Genomic DNA, 19,112 nt, shown 5'->3' with positions numbered 1-19,112 from the left:
AATCAATTTCAAATTCAGCTTTCAAACAGCAAACACAACAGCAGCGATTAAAAAGTTATTTGCTCTGCAGTGTGTTATCATTGGTCTCTTTGTCTTCACAGGGTTGTGCAAAGGGATTGTAATGTGGCAGGTCTAGCAGCTTGTCCATCCAAAAAGATTGAAATAGGACATAAACTATTATTTTCATGTAATTTGCAATGAACAAAATGTGTCTATTGGGCTGATCAGTCTACTGCTCATGGTACTGATTTGGCCCGAGTCTGTGTTGCAGTATAAATCTTGCCAGTCAGACTGCTTCATGACACATTTTTAGATTTATTTCCTTTCCATCGATAAAACTTTCAGGCATAGAAAAAGAATGTTTTCAGAGGACTCTATGTACTTGTTAAAAACTTAAGTACACTCTTACTGCTTTTGTAAAAAATAAAGATGGCAAGTAGTAGCCAGTAGCGGCTAATCAGAGGCACTTGATAAATTGATTATCAGCAAGTGTGAAAATCTCTAAAAGCAGAAAATGTTGCTCCTTGCTGTACTGGAGCTTCAGGTGCTGTGTAAACAAAATGCCACAATTGTTCAATCAGTGCTAAATTCACCCCAATGTCAGAGAAACAGCAAAAAACCCAAGAGCTACATCACAGACTCTACAGTACAATTAGAAAAAGACTGAACAAGTATGGCCTGTTTGGAGCCTCTTCTCTCTAAAAAGAACTTGGCAGCATGGCTTAAGCTTGGAAAGCTGTATTTAAACAAATTGTAAGACTTCAGTGCTTTGGATAGACCAGACCAAAGTGGGGTGATGATATGGGCTTGTTTTGCAGCCACAGGACTTGGACACTTAGCATTGACTGAGACAACTCTGTATACGCTACCTGTGTGACAGCTCAAGCTTGGCCCAAACTCATGCAACAGGACAATTCAAGCGCAACAGGACAATTCAAGCACAGCAGAAAATCTATAACAGATTGGCTAAAAAAGTAAAGGAATCAAGGTGTTTCAATGGCCAGGTCAAAGTGCGGGAGCTCAACCTGCAGCGGTGGGACCTTAAAAGAGCTGTGTATAAATGAAAGCGTGTAAACCTCAATACCTATAAACTTCTTGGAAAGAAGAATGGACCAAAGTTCTTCCACATCAATGGGAGAGACCGATAAAGTCACACAAAATGTATGTCTTCTCTATTCTGTTTTTGACCTATCTATCGATGATATAGATATAGATAGGAACTGAATGGGGATATGGCGAATAACACCGCGTCACGCCAAGTTTAAGCCTATAGCACAAGACACCATCAACTGCAGGATCTACCAAGGAGATGCTTTGTCCCCACTGCTGTTCTGCACAGGCCTGAACCTCACTGACAAGACTGGCTACGGATACCAGCTACAGAATGGAGCCATCATCATCCACCTCCTCTACATGGATGAGATGTAGGAGTGAATGAGACACTGATTCACTGATCCACACCACGAGGATCTACAGCAACAACACTGGAATGTCAGTCGATCTGGGGAAGTGTGGTCGGATGGTAACAAAGAGAGGCAAGGTAGTCAGAACTAAGGGGATTGCACTACCAGAAGGCGATATTGCAGAAATTGAGGACAGCTACAAGTACTTGGGAATCCCACAGCAAATGGGAACCACAAAGACGCCACTAGGAAAGCTGCAACCAACCAAATGAACCTTTGACAAAAAAGCTCTATAGCAGCATTTTTGGGTCACTTTAATGTTACCTTCAAATCACGTTGCCTGGCGTGCTCCATGTCCTGCATGGCGCAGCGGTGGGCCTCCTGCAGACGGTGCTGTCGCCTCTGATGCTCCGTCTGCAGCTCCTCCAGCTGCATCCTCAGGTGCTCCCTCTCCTGGCTGAACTGGTGCTGTAGCTGCTGCAGCGACGACTGCGACTGGGACAGCTGCATCTCCAGACTTTGCTTCAACAAGGATATCTGCACAATAATAAGAACAATACATATTGCAGTGATTGTCAGTGAGAAAGTTGAAGAAGCCGCTGCCTCTAGACCTCTGCATACATAATTAGTTGGATAGAAATCAGGTAGGTGGTCCAGGAAGTGCAAGTTCAGGCTGTCTCAAGGGAACTGCATTTTTACATGGCAGAATAACAAAAAGGTAGAAGGTTGGGGTTGGCAATCAATTTGCCTTAAACAAATATATACTCTCAAGACCTCCAGCAAAAGAGCTTTTTGCTGTGAACATAGCACTAAAAGCAGGCAGCAGTGTGACTCACAAAATTAACCTGTCTAGACAGCTTAGGATTTTGAATTCAAGTGTTGAGATAAGTACGACCTTGCAACTGCTGCCAAGTCAAAAAACACATTCTAATCAGAAATCCCGATGAAGAAGATCGACAGTAAACTTTAGGGGCATCAAACTCATTTAAGGTCACGGGCCCATAAGTTACTTACTACACAATTTAATGTCAAGTAGGCTGAGCCAATAAAATCACTTAAAATAACCCAGTTCTTAAAACAGAAGCAACCATCCATTCACAAAGCAGATGTTTGGAATGTGATCAGAAAATCTTTTAGAAAGGCTTTATAAATTCAAAAATGCTGATTTTAATTTAGCCAGTCTCACCCTTAAGATCGTCTTCTTATGCACTCACAGACAGCTTGTAGTGGGTCTGCGGTTTCTATATTACTCCCTGAAAGTTGTGCTCTGATGGTGTGCTTCTTGCACACACACAACTTCTCTTCCTCTTCTTGACCTAAATTTCATGTAGGGGGTCATTGTTGAATTTCTATTATTGTAGCTTTGGTGATAGTGAAATGAAAATCAGTTAAGACTTCATGGACTCATTCTCAGAATATTGTGATCACACCCCTACACCTCTTTACACAAGTTTCAGGGTAAAGATCTCACAGACAAACAGGAGCATTTGTACCCTGAATGTGCAACTCCGCTCTATGGACTGTGAAAGCTGAACGAATTATCCGGCTTTGAGCTTTTAATTAAAAATACAACAATACTGTCAAACATAATCGGAGAAAGTTGTTGATAAATCCATCATCTTGTGCAGCCACTTGCAGATCATCGTTTCTGAGATAGTAAACACAACAGGAAAGACTCTCTGTGATCTAAATAGAGTAGCTTTGCCGCAGGAACTGCTTCACTAATTTGGAAATTACATTATCACTCAGACATGAGTCACACATTTTTTTGCATGGTGGCAAATCTTTATTAGCAGGCACATATGATTATATATGCTGCACACTGATCCTGTATTATCTAAAATTGACTTGCTCATATAGCTTGCAAATTGTGGACTTAGTGGGGAGGGTTTTTGTATAATAGGTGAAAACTTGCATAATGTATTAAACAGTTTCCACATTCCCTACATTTATACACATTGGCATCCTTATTTCAAACATTGATATCCACTAAGGTTAAAACAGGGGCCTGATTTACTAAACTGAGAGTGGAAAGTCTTTTGTTTTATCTACTAAGAGTAAAAGGTTTTGTGTTTTGTTGCTGCAATTTTGAATAGTTGAATTATCACCTGGTGATTATGTAACCAACATGAAATGCCACTTTTATAATGACAGCCCATCACTTTAGGGACATTTTGCACGTCATGTCAGGCATTTTAAGCTTTCTGTGCCTCGTTTCACTGTGTTTTGTGCCAGCTGTAAAAAAAGAAGGTCATCACAAATTGCCAACAGTGAGAGTAAATCCTGGACTGATGGCAGTGATTTTGCATGTCTTGCAATTATAAAGTCAGCAGTGCCGACCTCTCTAAGTAGTAACTTTTTGGGGTTTTTGGGTTTCTCCCATAAATCATGTAAAGCTAGAACCATACACTAGAAAACAAAGACAAATTTAATTTATTTAGCTCATTTCATTATATGAAAACTAAATCTGCTTAATACAAAATATTAAGACATGAACCCCTCCCCCCCAAAATAAAGTTTACAATGCCTTAAGGGAGTGAAAACTGCAAAACAGAACAAACAACAACAACAAAAAATATTAAGTGTAGGCCTTTGTGAATAGAAGGGTTTGGAGTCTGTTTGACACACAGATTTAGTTGATCTCAATTTAATCAACATTTTATATTGCGCTGAGAGCCATTGAAGTCATTTCATTACTGGGGTAATGCAGGTAAATTGCGGGTAAAACAGTGACCTATAAGGATTCTGGCTGCTCCATTTTGGACAAGCTGAAGATGCCGATGATGTTGATCATTTGGGAAATCCTGCAAATAGAGCGTTGCAATAATATAACCTACTTGATTTGAATGCATGAACGAATTTCTCAGAGTCAGTTTTAGAGAAGATTTTTCTAATCTTAGATACATTTTAAGTTGTAGAAAGCAGTTCTGGTAATTATAATGATGTGGTTATCAAAACTGAGGTCACTTTTTAAAATGACACCAAGGTTTGTGACTTGATCACTGTGTTTTAGAGAAATGGATGATAAATATGAACACATTTTGGACTACAAGTATTTCTGTCCTGTCTCTGTTCAGTTCTAAAAAGTTTTGAGACATTCAGGACTTCAAGTCATCAATGCAGCTTATTGGTTTATGACCAGAGGTTAGATCATAAGAGGGAAGTGGTAAGTACAACTGCGTGTCATTGCTATAAGAATATGAGGCTATATTAATAATAATAATAATGGATACTTTATTGATCCCCATGGGGAAATTACTTGTTTTTCTCTGCATTTGACCCATTCACTCTGTGAAGCAGTGGGCAGCCCACTAAGCAGGCGCCCGGGGAGCAGTGTGTAGGGACGGTACCTTGCTCAGGGGTACCTCAGGGTAGCCGTTAAGTGGATTCGAACCGCCGACCTTCCGATCATGGGGCGACCACTTTACCTACTGAGCTATCCCTGCCCCAAATATTATATATATATATATATATATTATGACAGTACCAAGTGGGAGCACGTAAAAGTTGAACAGTAATGGACCAAGGACTGACCCTTGAGGAACCCCCAATTGAATTTTGCATTTGAATGGATCTAAAACTGCTAATTGAAACATAAAAAAACTTCGACCCTTTAGATACGATTAGAAGCAATAATGTGTCTGACCTGTTAAACCTACTGAGTCATGAAGCCTTTAGTTAGATTATGATATGGTACAATTATTAATTACTAATAGATTTAAGTTAGTTTTATTGGGTGACAGTGTGATTACAGCACATTTAAAAGAAACAGGGAAAAAGCCAAACTGGAGAGAGCTGTTGATAAAATTTACTAAAAGATTTGTAAAACAGTGAAATACAGATTTGACAACTTACATATATTAATTTTGTATCATTTTTGCTATAGCTGGCATTTTTGAGAAATTTCTTGCTCACAGTTGTCAGATAGACACATATAATGGAGGTTGGGCTTAAAAACCACACTGATTAAGCTTTTGCATGAGTTCAATAAGGAAGATCTGTTTTCACTCATCTGCTCGCTTCTAGTCTGCTGTTATTATGTTCTTTACTGTATTCAAAGTTTCAGACGTGTAGCCCTGTATTATTTAATGGTAAATGGACTGATTCTTATATTTTCTACTCTCCCAGAGTATTCAAAGAGCTCTACACAACATGGCACATTCACCCATTCACTGTCTTCTATGCTTTTAAGTGCTTTCTAACTACCATTCACACTCATACTCCGATGGATGCATTGGAGAGCAACTTGGGGTTAATATCTTATCAAGGATATTTGGCATGCAGACTAGTGGGAGCCAGGGATCGAACCACCAACAGATGACCTGCTTTACCTCCTGAGGTACAGTCATACAGCCATGAGCTATAGTGTATATGATAATATTAGACATAATATTATAACATTTCCCCCTCAATATTATCTTACTTTGGTGCATTTTATTTGCCAAAAATGAAACAAAAAAAAACAGTGAACATAAGTCAAAGATGAAATTCACATGCAGCCAAATTCTTCTTCTTGTTAATCCTGAAGTTGATAATCATGAAGTGAAAATCTGATATTGTGACAGTGATGGTGTGGATGCCACTGACCCTTTTTAATTTGGTTTTTCACTGAGATTCAAAGCGGAGGTTTTCAAGCTTTACCAACTCTGCGTTTGAGTGCAAAATTACCCGCATATATCATTCACATTAGGCGTTATTTACAACGACACTAATATTTTCAATGCTTGTGCCTTTTGAAAACACACTTTGGAGCATGCTGTGCATCAAGGCCTTACTGGCACTGACATCTGCCATTTGATTTCTAAACAGCCTCTTCTCCATCAGTGCGTATTTGTCAAGAGCCTGACTGCTGCTCTGATTTGGCATTGGAGTAAATAAATATGGTTTAGCTGATTGTGAGGTGCGGAGCTGCCACATTAATCACCGATGACAGGGTGGGCATGTTGAAGACCAGCAATTAATGCAAGAGACATGCACAAACAAACAGAAATAAAGCTGTTGATTCTGCACGTACGATGACCACAGGAGAGCTTAGTCATGCCACATTAATATTACTGTGCAGTCATTAGCTACAGCAGCCGGCTCTGGTGTGCGTTAAACACTAACACATAATGAATACGTGAATCTGTGTGCCAGTGTTAGGAGGAAATCTGTGAGTCTGGCACAGACAAGCCATCACAGGCACAACATACACCTAGAAGAGAGGTAGCTCTTATTGCTTCAATAATGTTTCGCCCATCATATTGATTTTCTCACCACTGGTATAATTACAACCACTTGACTCCAGGCTGTGGGCATTTTGTGTTCAAAAAGGTCTGTTGATTGTAAGTTGAAGATTAAACCTTTAAATCTTTAACCAGTATTGTTGCGTAACAGTACTTTACAGACACACTTGGTGTACAGATGCTATGTGATTTCTTGTGTTAATAAAAGCTGTTAGTTTCTTGCTGTTCCTGTTTTTATTTAAAATATATCCTTTCTCAGCAATGCCTTTGTTTGTGTCTACACTCACTGGACACTTTATTTATCACACCTTGTTACTACTGGGGTGGACCCTCTTTTACCTTTGCCTTTAATTCTTGATGGCAGAGATTCAACAAGGTGCTGAAAACATTCCTCAGAGATTTTGGGAGATTTTATGAGATCACATCTCAAAGTTGCTCCTTTTGGATTGGTTGAGGCCACTGGAGTAAACTCCTTGTCATGGTCAAGAAACCAATATGACATAATTTTAGTGGTCAAAAAGGGATGGACATGATCAGCAACAATACTCAGGTAGGATGGCATTTAAACAATGCTCATTTGGTACTGAGGAATCCAAAGTGTGCCCAAAAATATATTCTTCACACTATTACACCACCACCAGCCTGAACCTTTAATACAAGGCAGAAAAATTCTGAACCTGCCATCTGAATATTGCAGAAGAAATCGAGACTCATTAGACCACTTTTCCCAATCTTCAGTTCTGTCTAATTTTGGTGAGTGTGTGAAAATTGTGGCTTTAGTTTCCTGTTCAGGTCATCGTGACCATGTCTACATGCATAAATGCATTGAGTTGGTTACATGTGATTGGTTAATAAAATATTAGCAATAATGAGCAGTAGTGTGTTTTCCCTCCTTTTTCTTCTTTATCGACTTCTCCCCTCTAATTATCTACAGCTTGGTGTACTTTCAGGTTGCAGTCACATAACCAACACAATTACCTCACATGTTTATCTCTAATTACTTTTCCTTGACTTCAGTGTCAAAAGCTTTGAGGTGAAGTACCTGTGTGAAGACGACCTCTTCAAAAGTGGCCCACACAGCTCACACCACTTTCATTAGGGTGCTTAATAATGTGGTGGGTGATGTGAGTCAGCCCTGGTGATACTACAGAAGTAGTACAGCCTTATCTGTTCTTATTATTTTTCTTTATGCAGGCTATATGAACTTAGACATTGATGTGAATAATGTTTCCATTACCAAGTGGGAAAAAGTGAGAAACTTTGCAGTCACAATGAAATAAAATGGTTTGAATAAGAAATGTGGCTCACCATGCTGTCCACTCATGTTGTCCACTCATCTACTTAAACGCTTCCTTTATTAAAGCTTTTAGAATCTCCGACATGAAACTAATTAAAGGTAATCCCAAAAACTGGAAGTACAGCAACCCCGAAAATGAGAACAAAAGCACAGCAAAATGAGTTACACAACAACATTCACCTCTCTTTGAACTTTGAAATAGGGAAAATTATCTTTATTTATACAGTGAGCTTGGCAAACTGTTAAGATTCAAAACATATCGGCATATTAAATCATTACGGCACAGGCGGTAATTTACATCATCTGTTTCACTTGTCAGGTATGTTGATCATTTTGGTTTGTGAACGTTTGAATGGTGTGCTGCTATGAACCCTGGGAAGGCCTTATTTTCTTAGAGTTGGGAAGTGTATCATCTGCTAAAGGAGGTAAGGAAGCATGCACTGAAGCACCTTTTCTTTGCAACTTGAGAATTTGACCAGCTCTTATTACAGCTGCCATGCAGATGATTTAATCAGAAGCCCTCTTAAGTACAAATGACTATTTGACCACAACCAAAGTCACATCTCTGCTTTTGTCTTTGTTTTATCATCTGTTTATTGTCCTGTTTTCCTGTTTGTGTCCTGCCTTAGTACTGGTTTGTTTTCTCATGTTATTCTCATGTGTTTTGATTTTTCTTTGTATTCAATGTGTGTCTGCTCATCACTGCAGCTTTTTAATTCACACCTATTTATGAGCTTACTAAGTCACAGTAGTCTTTCAAAATCTACCAATATTTACTTACAAAATTCCCAAAACACAACATAAACACCAACATTCACTTAACATTTCAATATGTGCCCTTTTAGTGTTTTGCACAGAGACAGTAAAGTGAACAGAAGGATGGGCGGCACTGTTTGTGCTCCCATTGGGAAGAGCCTCACCTGTTCTAGCAGGTCCTCCACTTTCCTTTGCCAGCTCTCCCTGGCATTGCTCAGTTCCTGCTCCTTGCTTTGCGCCAGCTGAGCCAAGGCTGAGTTTTTGTCCTCCTCGTGCTCCTCTTTCAGCTCCTCACGTAGCTTCTTACACTCCTGCCTATAGCACAGCACAAAATGAAACACATATGCGTTTATGTTTCAGGCGCTTTATTAATCATCCAGTGTGATTCACAAAACCTGTGCGGAAAAATACACAAATTCAATCTGTGAACTGCGAAGTTCCAGAAAACCTGAGAGTAAAACAGTGTGACAGAGGAATCAAGTAAATCTTAGTGAGCTCAATAAAGACCCTTCAGCAGCAGCGTTACTGACAGGTAGCTTAGATCAGAGGACGCTCCATTTCAGCACTTTTACCGCCGTTTGTAAGATGGAAATTAGATTTTTGGAAAACAGTGGGAACCTCCTCAAACTTCTTTCTTGTGAGTGAATAACCATAAATCATTGGAACTGGGGGATTGCCTATATTGATTAAGTGTCAACTCTCAAACTGATTTATGTGCTGTGCTGACAAGAAATTGAGCACAGCGTTAGTTCAATCAGGGCATGCAGTCAAGCCCAGCAGTGACCACAGATAAAATAATTTTAACGCCCACTCATGTCAGCTGATACCCTCATATAGATTCAGGTGGCAAATTTAATATAGGGCCTACTGCTTTAGTGTGGAAGCCACTTTGCAACCCACTTCTGCCAGGTTTCTCTAAAAACTCCCTGGGGGAGTCCCTCCCTTTAGTCAATCAAGAGTGCTGCAGTGAGAGTACTGACAGAGACTAGAAACAGCACATTCCTCCCAAATTAGCATCGTCGCCCTGTTAAATCCAGAACTGATGTTAAAATCCTTCTCCTTACATATAAAATCTTGAACAATCAGGCCCGTATCATATTTTAAAGACCTTGTAGCACCATATTATCCTAAAAGATCACTTTGGTCTCAGACTGCTCCTGTACTCTAGAATCAGGCCCCTCTACTTTGAATCAGGCTCCTCGCACTGAGCTTTTCTTCTTCACTCATCTCTTTTCACTCTCTGTGTATTCATACACCACTACTGTAGTTAATCATTAGTTCTTATTCATCTCTATCACTCTCTCACAGTGTGTCCTTTGTCCTCTCTTCCTCCCCTCACCCCCATCCGGTCGTGGCAGAACGTTGCCTCTCCCTGAGCCTGTTTCTGTCGGATGTTTTTCCTTCCCTCTGTCGCCAAGTGCTTGCTCAATGGGGGTCATGTGATTGTTGGGGTTTCTATCTAATATTGTAGCATCTTTACCTTACAATATAAAACACATTGAGGGGACTGTTGTTGTGAATTGGTGCTATATAAATAACCCCAGCTCCTCCTTTCACGCTTTATCTGACTTAATCTGAAATCTGCTGTCAATGATGCTTGATCTTCTCTGTGCTCCTGCTGATGCCCTCCCCATCACCAGTTTTTACTGTCTCCATAATGAAGGGTGGCAAGGTCCCAGAACGGAGCTGCCAAAAAATGAATTACTCCAGTCATAAATATTAATCTTCTTTTGTCTACAGGGGTCTTGACTGAACTGAAATTATGGATTGCCTGGAGGGTATCAAATAAATCTAACAGGTATGCTCTGGGAAAATAAGGAACTAGAATTCAGCTAATTCCCCCAAATGTTGTGTGTTAGGTTTAGGCTGATTTTGTGGAGATGACAACAAAGTCTGAAAGAAGAGACTCAAACAAGCAGCTAGGAATTGGCTTGAAAAGTAAAGGTGCTTCAGAGAGCTCTATAACACTTTATGGGAACAATAAATTGTCCTGAATCATTAGACCTCAACACAGCTTCCACTGAGCGCCCATCACTCTCCAACACTTCGGCTAACAGCTCTGCGAATGGCAGTGTGTGTGTCTGCACGCTGCCAATGTGATAGCTGTGTGGGAGTAGAAATGGCAGCTGTTAAATGAAGTATCCAGGCAAACACATTTTTTCTCTCACTTCGAGAGCTGCAAAGTGTCAGACTGAAGGCAGGCTATAACACACACAGCGATGCAGTCACACACCACAAAGTCACGTTCATAATGCGGCACACTTGACACGTGTCATCATTCACGTCCTCGTTCGGCATAAAGCAGACGTTCTCCCTCTCTCTTGCTCTCTCACAGACACATCCAGACTTGAGGCGTCAATGATCTCTGCTCTTCTCTTCTCTGCTGTGCAGGAAGAGCCGAGGGCAAATGGAAAGAGGTAAAAACATGAAGGGATGAAGGAACTTTCAAAGATGGAAGGAATATCCGGATCAAATGTGGGATAATTGGCTGGATTCAGGGATCGTACAGGCAGATATGAGCCGCATGTGCTCATTTAAGGTGCGTGTGACATTATAATTTACTGTGTGCTCAAAATATGTAATCATTCTAACAAGAACTTTGTTCGTACAGTACTTTTAAAACACACAGTTACAATGTGCTTCACAAACTGGGGCGCCACTGTAACTCACCTGGTTGAGCTAGCGACCCGGACACTAAAGGCTAGGGACCTTATGGCAATTCGAGACAGAAGATTTCCCATGTGTCATTCGCCCTCACTCTCTCACCCCCTTCCTGTCTACCCTCTGCACTGTCCACCAAATAGGCTAAAACATAATCAAAGAAGATTAAAAATAAACCTTTTAAAGCATAAATGATTTTTTTTTGTGTTCTAAATTGCAATAAAATTTAACCTTTTATACTTGTATACATACGTCAGCATGCACAATTCATTTTGTTAATTTTATTATTGTGACATGGAAACCTAAATAACAAGAAACCAGAGCCACAGTAGCACCATAAACAATCCAACCTGATGTTTTTCCCAAGATTTGCAAACAAAGGTTAATAACTTATAAACACCCAAAATTACAAATCATCACAATCTGTACATAAAAACACTATTTTTTTTCAAAACATCCCACTAGATGAAGGTATTCTTAACTTGTCATAACTAAGGACTATACAGAAAAAAGTCACTCATTGTTTGTTGTTGTCCTAAACAGGGTTTAGGACTGTATGTTTCGTTAATTTGAACATATGCAAATTTTTGTCATTTCTTTTCAATGACTTTACTGTAGATTTGCTGCAGTGCATTGCCCTGTTGCATGACCCAGTTTGGGCCAAGCTTTAGACAAGTGCATCACATTTGACTTTAGAATATTTTGGTACACAGAAGAGTTCGTGGTTGACTCAGTGTCTCCGAGGCACCCAGGTGCCAGGTAGCTATGAAATAGGGGTGGGTTTTGATAATCGATTTATCGATTAAAATCGATTCTGGCTTGGATAACGTGATATCGATTCATTAAAATCCTGAATCGATTTTTTAATATTAATTTATTTTGCCCGAAACGCCAGAATCTCAGGTTAAACCTCACAAAATTTCAAGAACCACCAAACAGCTAAAACAGTAAATGAGAGCAGGTACACGGATTCTGCACAAAATCGTAAACACAAAGCGCGGACCCGCCGACGGATCAGAATCAGTGAGATGTCGCCTTTCTCACTTGACGGCACGGACACGGTCGGGGCTGGAAGCCGACAGCTCGCTGATTCTGATGTTTCGGCAGGTCCGCGCTTTGTGTTTATGCCTTTTTTTGCGCTGGTTCTGAAGCTGTTAGTTTGATGTCTCTCCAAACATTATTGACCGAACCAGCAGCAAAAAAAGATCCAAACTACGCTTCACAAAAACATCGTCATGAATTCCCTCTGACGTTTGCTGTTTTGCTTCCACCACACTTCACGCACAGCTCTCTCTCTCTCTCTCTCTGTCTCTTAGTATACTTCAAGAACAGTTTCCCATCTAAAAATCTGTTTTCTGTATTATTCGCTTGCTTGTTACGCACAAGTCTACTGTTGTTTACAGCGCTGTCGGCCGCTGTTTTTTCCCTTTTACTTACTTCCGAAAAGAAAGCCTCATTTCTGCGGTTCAATAGGCTTCTGAACAAATTTAAACTTTTTAAAATGATGCAAAATGCAAAACGCTTAGCCGTGTCTCTAATAAAACCGCTGTAACTTCAGAAGTAATGTTCATAAGTTGATTAATGGTTTTCTTTTGTTTTTGATGTACTGCAGAATATTTTTATAAAATCCCAGGCCAGGAAAATCCCCTTCATGTTTTTCTGTGTTTTATCTTCAGCTACTTTGACACAAAGGCATCTGCTGTGATGCTCACACCTTTGATAAAGTCTTGCGAGTGTCAGCTTCCTTTTTATAGATACAAAAATATGTAAATGTACTGATCTGAATTATAATATTTCTGACTGTCTGAGGCAAAATTTCCCAGATTTAAATCGAATCGAATCGTGGATCGAATCGATTCGGGACCTTGCGAATCTGAATCGAAGCGATTCTAGAAATCCGTGACGATACCCAGCCCTACTATGAAACCAGCCCAAATCATCACCACTCCACCACCGTGCTCAACAGCTAGTATGACGTGTTTGCGGTGATATCCTGCATTTGTTTTTGTTTGTTTTTTTCAAACACGGTGCTGTGCATTATTGCCAAACATCTGCACTTTGGTCTCGTCTGGACATTTTTCCAGAGGGCTTGTGGTTCGTTCAGGTGCAGCATTTTAAACTAAAGCTGTGCTGTCACATTCTTTTTCAAGGGGAAGAGGCTTTCTCTCCTTTCTCCAACAACGTGCTAAATGTTCTGCTTTTATAGAGATTCTCAATTAATCAAGTATATATGATTAGCAGCACCTAGCTACTTCTTATTAGAAGTAGTATAGGTGTACTGAGTTCTTCACAGTACTGCACAAAGACTGTATATTCACCTTTTAATGTTGATTATTATTGCACATACAGTGTAGTTTAGCTTCTATAGTGAACTTCTAAGAACTATGTGATTTAGTTAGTTTACATAGGGGCAAATTTATCAACATCCTGTCTGCTGTTTTTCATTCTTTAAGTCCACACATCCCTGCAGCATAATTAAACACATACATCATATAGTTAAGAAGAAATGTAACAGTCAAGGTCTTTGCATATTTATAACTTGCTGACAAAAGACTCCGATGCTCTCCATTCCAAATCTGTGAACCTACATACATACTCACATAAAGGAGACGTGCCCAGAATAATTTAATACAAGCAGAGAATGATTAAGAAGAATGTTTAAGAAAATGCTGCCTACAAAAATATGTTTTTGACAGACCTTTACAACAAACCACAGCTTCAGCCAACTGATGCTGCTGTTTCAATATTTATCATTTATAAGAGTCAATACTGCTGCTTGTGAGTCTGAAATAAGAACAATGAGGTGGACCTGAATTTAATGTGTATAATGTATATTGTGTAAAAGCCCACTGTGAGGGAAACCAGCCACCAGGCTTATACTGACTCACAGTTACTGCATCACAGGATTTCCAAGCAGCTGCCAGTCGCACGAGACATTTTGGCTGCTGGTACTTTGACAGATTTCTGATTTGCACCAGGCAACGAGACCCATTGCAAAGCTAACACGCGCATCAACTTATGTGGTGCTAAATCCCTGTGGTAGGCCAAAACGTGGAGGTCTTACTTCTCCTTTTGTCTTTTTTGCCATTCTTACATGTACTCTTGTGTATTTAGGCCGGACATTTCCAAACCAGCAAATGTAAGCGATAACATTGATAATGAGAACTGATGGGGTGTGAAGTGTAAAAACAAATACAGAAATAGAAATATATGGACTAACCACTTGTCTGCAAGTTTCCTTGCAGAATACTTTCTATACAAGTAACAACAACAGTACAAATTCAAACTCAGATCTAAAAACATTTACTGGATTTTCCACTTTAGAATTAAAAAAAAAAAAAAAGATATTAGTATGACATTAACAATATAAACTTTAGCCTGATTATGTTTCGGGTGCCTGCAGACATTTTAATAATGAGTGACTGATGATTTATTTATTATTCAATATTAAACAAGCAGGTTCACCGCACAGAAAGAAAAAAAAAAAAGAGAAAGTCGTAGTTTTGGAGTCACATTAATAAAATTATCCCCTAAAGAACAGCCGGCTCACATTACAGGATGATGTGGGTAATTAAATATTAGCTGTCCTTCCGCTATTTACCTTCTGAAAGTCATAGCACAGGCAGACGTTCAGAGTTTAGATGTAAATCCTTGAACGCAAACAACTGCAGACAAACCCTGCTGGAAGCATCTGCCACAAACTCTGCTGTAACATTCAGCAGACTCACACCTTGCAGGAACTTTGTGAGAGGACGTGTCTGTTAAAAGATGCAATAAAGGGCTAAAGAGGTACGTGCAGTCTCTTTATCATAAAACAGCTACAACTGTAGCAACTCAACAAAGCAGTATAGTTTTATGTAACATGGACAAATGCTGTAATAACATTGTCCAAGCAGCTGGTCTTTGTCATTGATTGTAGAATTAATTTCAATATTTCTGGAATATCTGGTGCCAAACTATTATGTTTGTTTAACATTTAGCTAAACTGCCACAGCAGGGAGATGCTGGTGTCATGTTCACTCAGGTCACCATCCTAGTTTTAGGTTGGACAGGTTGGAGGGGAAGGCTGTTTTTCCACTGTGGGGTTTTTACCTTACAATATAAATAAATATAAATAAAATATGTAAATGCATTTTAGCCACATGCTAAAAAAACAGTTCTTCCTGAGTATATCCTCTGATTGGCTGTTCCTCATAAACAGAAGATTAGAACAGCAGGTAAATGGGGCATCTGTGCTCACAGCGTGCCAAATTACACAAAGACTGGACTAAAAATCAGGACCTGTCAATATATTCCATTTTCCTAAAATAAAAAAATGCATATGCAGGCCAATGATGCATAAGTGAGCATCACTGACCCCCTCTAAAAGTCCGCCGTTGATCTAATTCAGTGACATTTTGCAGGTTAACGGAGGCAGTTTTTGGCTGAAACAGTGACCTTTAGATCAATAGTCACAGCTTCTTCTGCCCAAGGCTTCCTGCTGCAGCACATTTACAATGACTTACTTTTCGGCCAATATTAATCTGCCACCACTGTGAGATATTCAGTATTAGGTGGCTGGTTCTAATTATGATATAAAATAAGGATTAAATTTGTTTTTATATTGGGATTAGGAGGAAAAATGAACTAGACATCCCTTGTATTGAACTAGTCATAGTATTTTTTACTTTAGGGTCTGATCAGCTGTCCACTACCTCCAGTTTTATCACTGGCAATAACTGGGTATAATATCTACAGGGAACTGTAACACAGAGACAGCTGTTCGCATTAAAAAACATTTTTCACTTATTTATTTTATCCACGACTGTAATTGTACTTTTTCTGATACATTTCTTCCAGAATCTACACTGCCCTTCAATAAATCCTGTTTTCACTTTCATATGAATATAAGCAATAAATACATTGCAAGTGCTCCCTGAAATGCAGTAAATAGGATGTGAATAAAAGCACTTCTTGTGTATTCGCACTCAGGATGCAAACACTTAACTTAGTCCGTTAAAAGAAGGTTCAAAATAATTGATTTCATTTCCTCGTGAGCGTGCCCATTAAAGCAGGATGGATCTGTATTAGGATATACACACTTCAATACTTTTTATTATCTCAAGTCATACTAAATCGCGTATTGAACAATGGTATTTCATACTGCACATTTTCCTTTTATCATGCAGTCCTTTGCAGTCATACTACCTGCTGATTTCTGACTTTCATTTCACGCTCTTTTTCTCAGCCTCGGAGTTCGTTTAATCAGTTAATGCCCCCGCTCTTTGTAAAGGTCACACTTGATATTAGAGATGGCACGATACCACTTTTTTATGTCCGATACCGATACCGATATCATAAATTTGGATATCTGCCGATACCGATATGAATCCGATATAGTGTTTTTTAATCAACAAAACTGTTTTTTAAAATATCTTGCTGCATTTTGCAAGTCTGCAAGTTCATACTCAAGTTTAAAACAACAACTACACTAAAGCTATTCTGTTATACCTGTATACAAAAAAAATATTTCATAGTTCAGCAATACTGATCAATCTAATAAACTTAGACCTACACCATCCTCCCTATTCTGGTATTTTAAAGAGTACTTAGCGTAAATATTAAGCAACCTAACTAATAGGGTTCCAACTCCCAGCAACAACAAAAATAAATAAATAAAAAATAGGGAACCACCCCTCACGCTCCACCTCATGATGCTTAATCGACGTAATCAACCTTAATTTGATGCAGTGTGAAAAAAAATGCACAGAAATCAATTATTTTTCAAGAAATATTAAATAGATTCAACATCTTTCTTCAACAAAATTGCAGACTGCACAGATGGTACCTTCCCAAAGGAAAAAGTACTATAGCTTACTAGGGTATATATATTAGACTTAATAGTCACTATATACAGTAATTGACTTCTATTCATTTTACATCAAATTAAAACTTTGGGTGTCAGATAATTATTTATTAAAAGCTAGACATTTTAAATGAGAATAAGAAAGAAAAGTATGTCTTTGTGCCCCCTTTTCCCTGTTAATGCCCTATCGGCCCCCCTGGCTAAACTTTGCTAGATCCGCCCCTGCACAGTTACCAGCGTCAGCTACATAGGAAAAGATCCTGGTGTAGAAAGTAATATTAAATAAATTCTAACAACAGCTTATCAAGCTTAAACGTGCTGCTGTTGTTCAGCCGCTGGTTTCCTCTTTCTGGTGCAAAGTGGGCCAAAAACAAAGACGGACTCGCGACAGAAAAGCCGATCAGCTGATCATTTAAGCAGTTTCACGATTGAAGTAGCAGCCGGAGAGCGAGAGGCAGTCGCTCGTTAAGCTTAACGCAGGAATGCTTTACAAACATTCAGAGATGGACTTACACACTTGCTTTACTTCTCTCGGGGATAACTTTGTCGGAGATGAAATGCCAGGTTGCTAGCGAAGCTCCAAATGCTATCCAGACCACAGGTCCCCAGCCGCTCTATCACGTGATGCATACTGCTCCGACATGCTAACTTTCTGAGGTGAGTTACGGCGTGTTGCAAGTTTTGTGAGGTGCTTTCGTGATATTTAATGGATCGGATTACATTTTTTATTTTTCTCCGATATCCGATCCAGTCATTTAGGTCAGTATCGGACCGATACCGATACGTAATATCGGATCGGTCCATCTCTACTTGATATTGTTTAATATTTCTGTCTTTTCCTCGATCAACCGGCCCAAAGATGTCTTCTTGCCCGACTGTAATTTATTTTCTACTTCTCTACTTAACTTTCTTGTATTACCCCACTTCACTCTTACTCTTTCCTTTGCGCTCATTTTTTTTGTGTGTATCTGAATCTGATTGTGCATACTTAGAGGCTTTCAGATGATCAAATCAAGTAAAATGCACCTGCAGTGCTGAGAAAAAGTTTTTGCCACTTCTTGATGAGTTCATTTTTTTGTATATTTGGAACACTTGCATGTTTTCCATCCATCCATCCATCCATCCATCCATCCATCTTTACCCGTTTTATCCGGGGCCGGGTCACGGGGGGCAGCAGCCCAAGCAGAGAAGCCCTGACCTCCCTCTCCCCAGCCACCTCCTCCAGCTTATCCGGGGGAACACCAAGGCGTTCCCAGGCCAGCTGAGAGATATAATCTCTCCAGCGTGTCCTGGGTCTGCCCCGGGCCTCCTCCTGGTGGGACATGCCCGGAACACCTCGCCCAGGAGGTGCCCAGGAGGCATCCGTGAATCGCTACCTTATCGTGGTGGAGGGGTTTGCGTGTCCCAGGGATCCCAGGGGCTATGTTGTCTGGGGGCTTTTGCCCCCTGGTAGAGTCTCCCATGGCAAATTGGTCCTGGGTGAGGGACCAGACAAAGAGCGATTCAGAAGACCCTTATGAGAAAAACATTGAGGGAACAGTTTACCCTGCCCGGGATAGGGTTACCAGGGCCCCGCCCTGGAGCCAGGCCCGGGAAGGGTGCCCAAGGGCGAGCATCTGGTGGCCGGGCCTTAGTCCATGGGGCCCAGCCAGGCCCAGCGTGAAAAGGGGACATGGGCCCATCCTCCCGCAGGCCCACCACCCGCAGGAGGAACCGTAGGGGTCGGGTGCATTGTGTGCTGGGCAGGAGGCCCTGGCGGACTGATCCCCGGCTATCAAGACTGGCACTTGCATGTTTTACATCATCAAATCAATTTAGATCAAACAAGACCTCAGTAAATTTAAAATGCAGATTTTAAATGATGATTTTCATTAAGGAAAAAAAACCTCTACCTAATAATGGTTGTTCCACCACTGGCACCAATG

At 40.1% G+C, this 19,112-nt stretch overlaps 1 protein-coding gene across 3 annotated transcripts in view; it reads right to left on the bottom strand.

Annotated features, from left to right (window-relative positions):
* Positions 1-19,112, bottom strand: part of fam184ab (family with sequence similarity 184 member Ab) — a 221,857-nt gene that overhangs the window by 55,256 nt on the left and 147,489 nt on the right. For all 3 annotated transcript variants that reach the window (XM_085247044.1, XM_085247042.1, XM_085247043.1), the window contains 2 exons: positions 8,846-8,996; positions 1,728-1,940 (listed from right to left, as the gene is read on the bottom strand). In XM_085247044.1, coding sequence (XP_085103170.1) covers positions 1,728-1,940; positions 8,846-8,996 — 364 coding nt within the window. The remainder of the gene's footprint in view (positions 1-1,727; positions 1,941-8,845; positions 8,997-19,112) is intronic.

This window comes from Mchenga conophoros, linkage group LG15 (genome assembly GCF_057382185.1).
Source record: "Mchenga conophoros isolate Kocher_MC1m ecotype Shallow Benthic linkage group LG15, M_conophoros_male_GT1.1, whole genome shotgun sequence".
Lineage (NCBI taxonomy): Eukaryota > Metazoa > Chordata > Actinopteri > Cichliformes > Cichlidae > Mchenga > Mchenga conophoros.
This window is presented reverse-complemented; position numbering and strand designations above follow the sequence as displayed.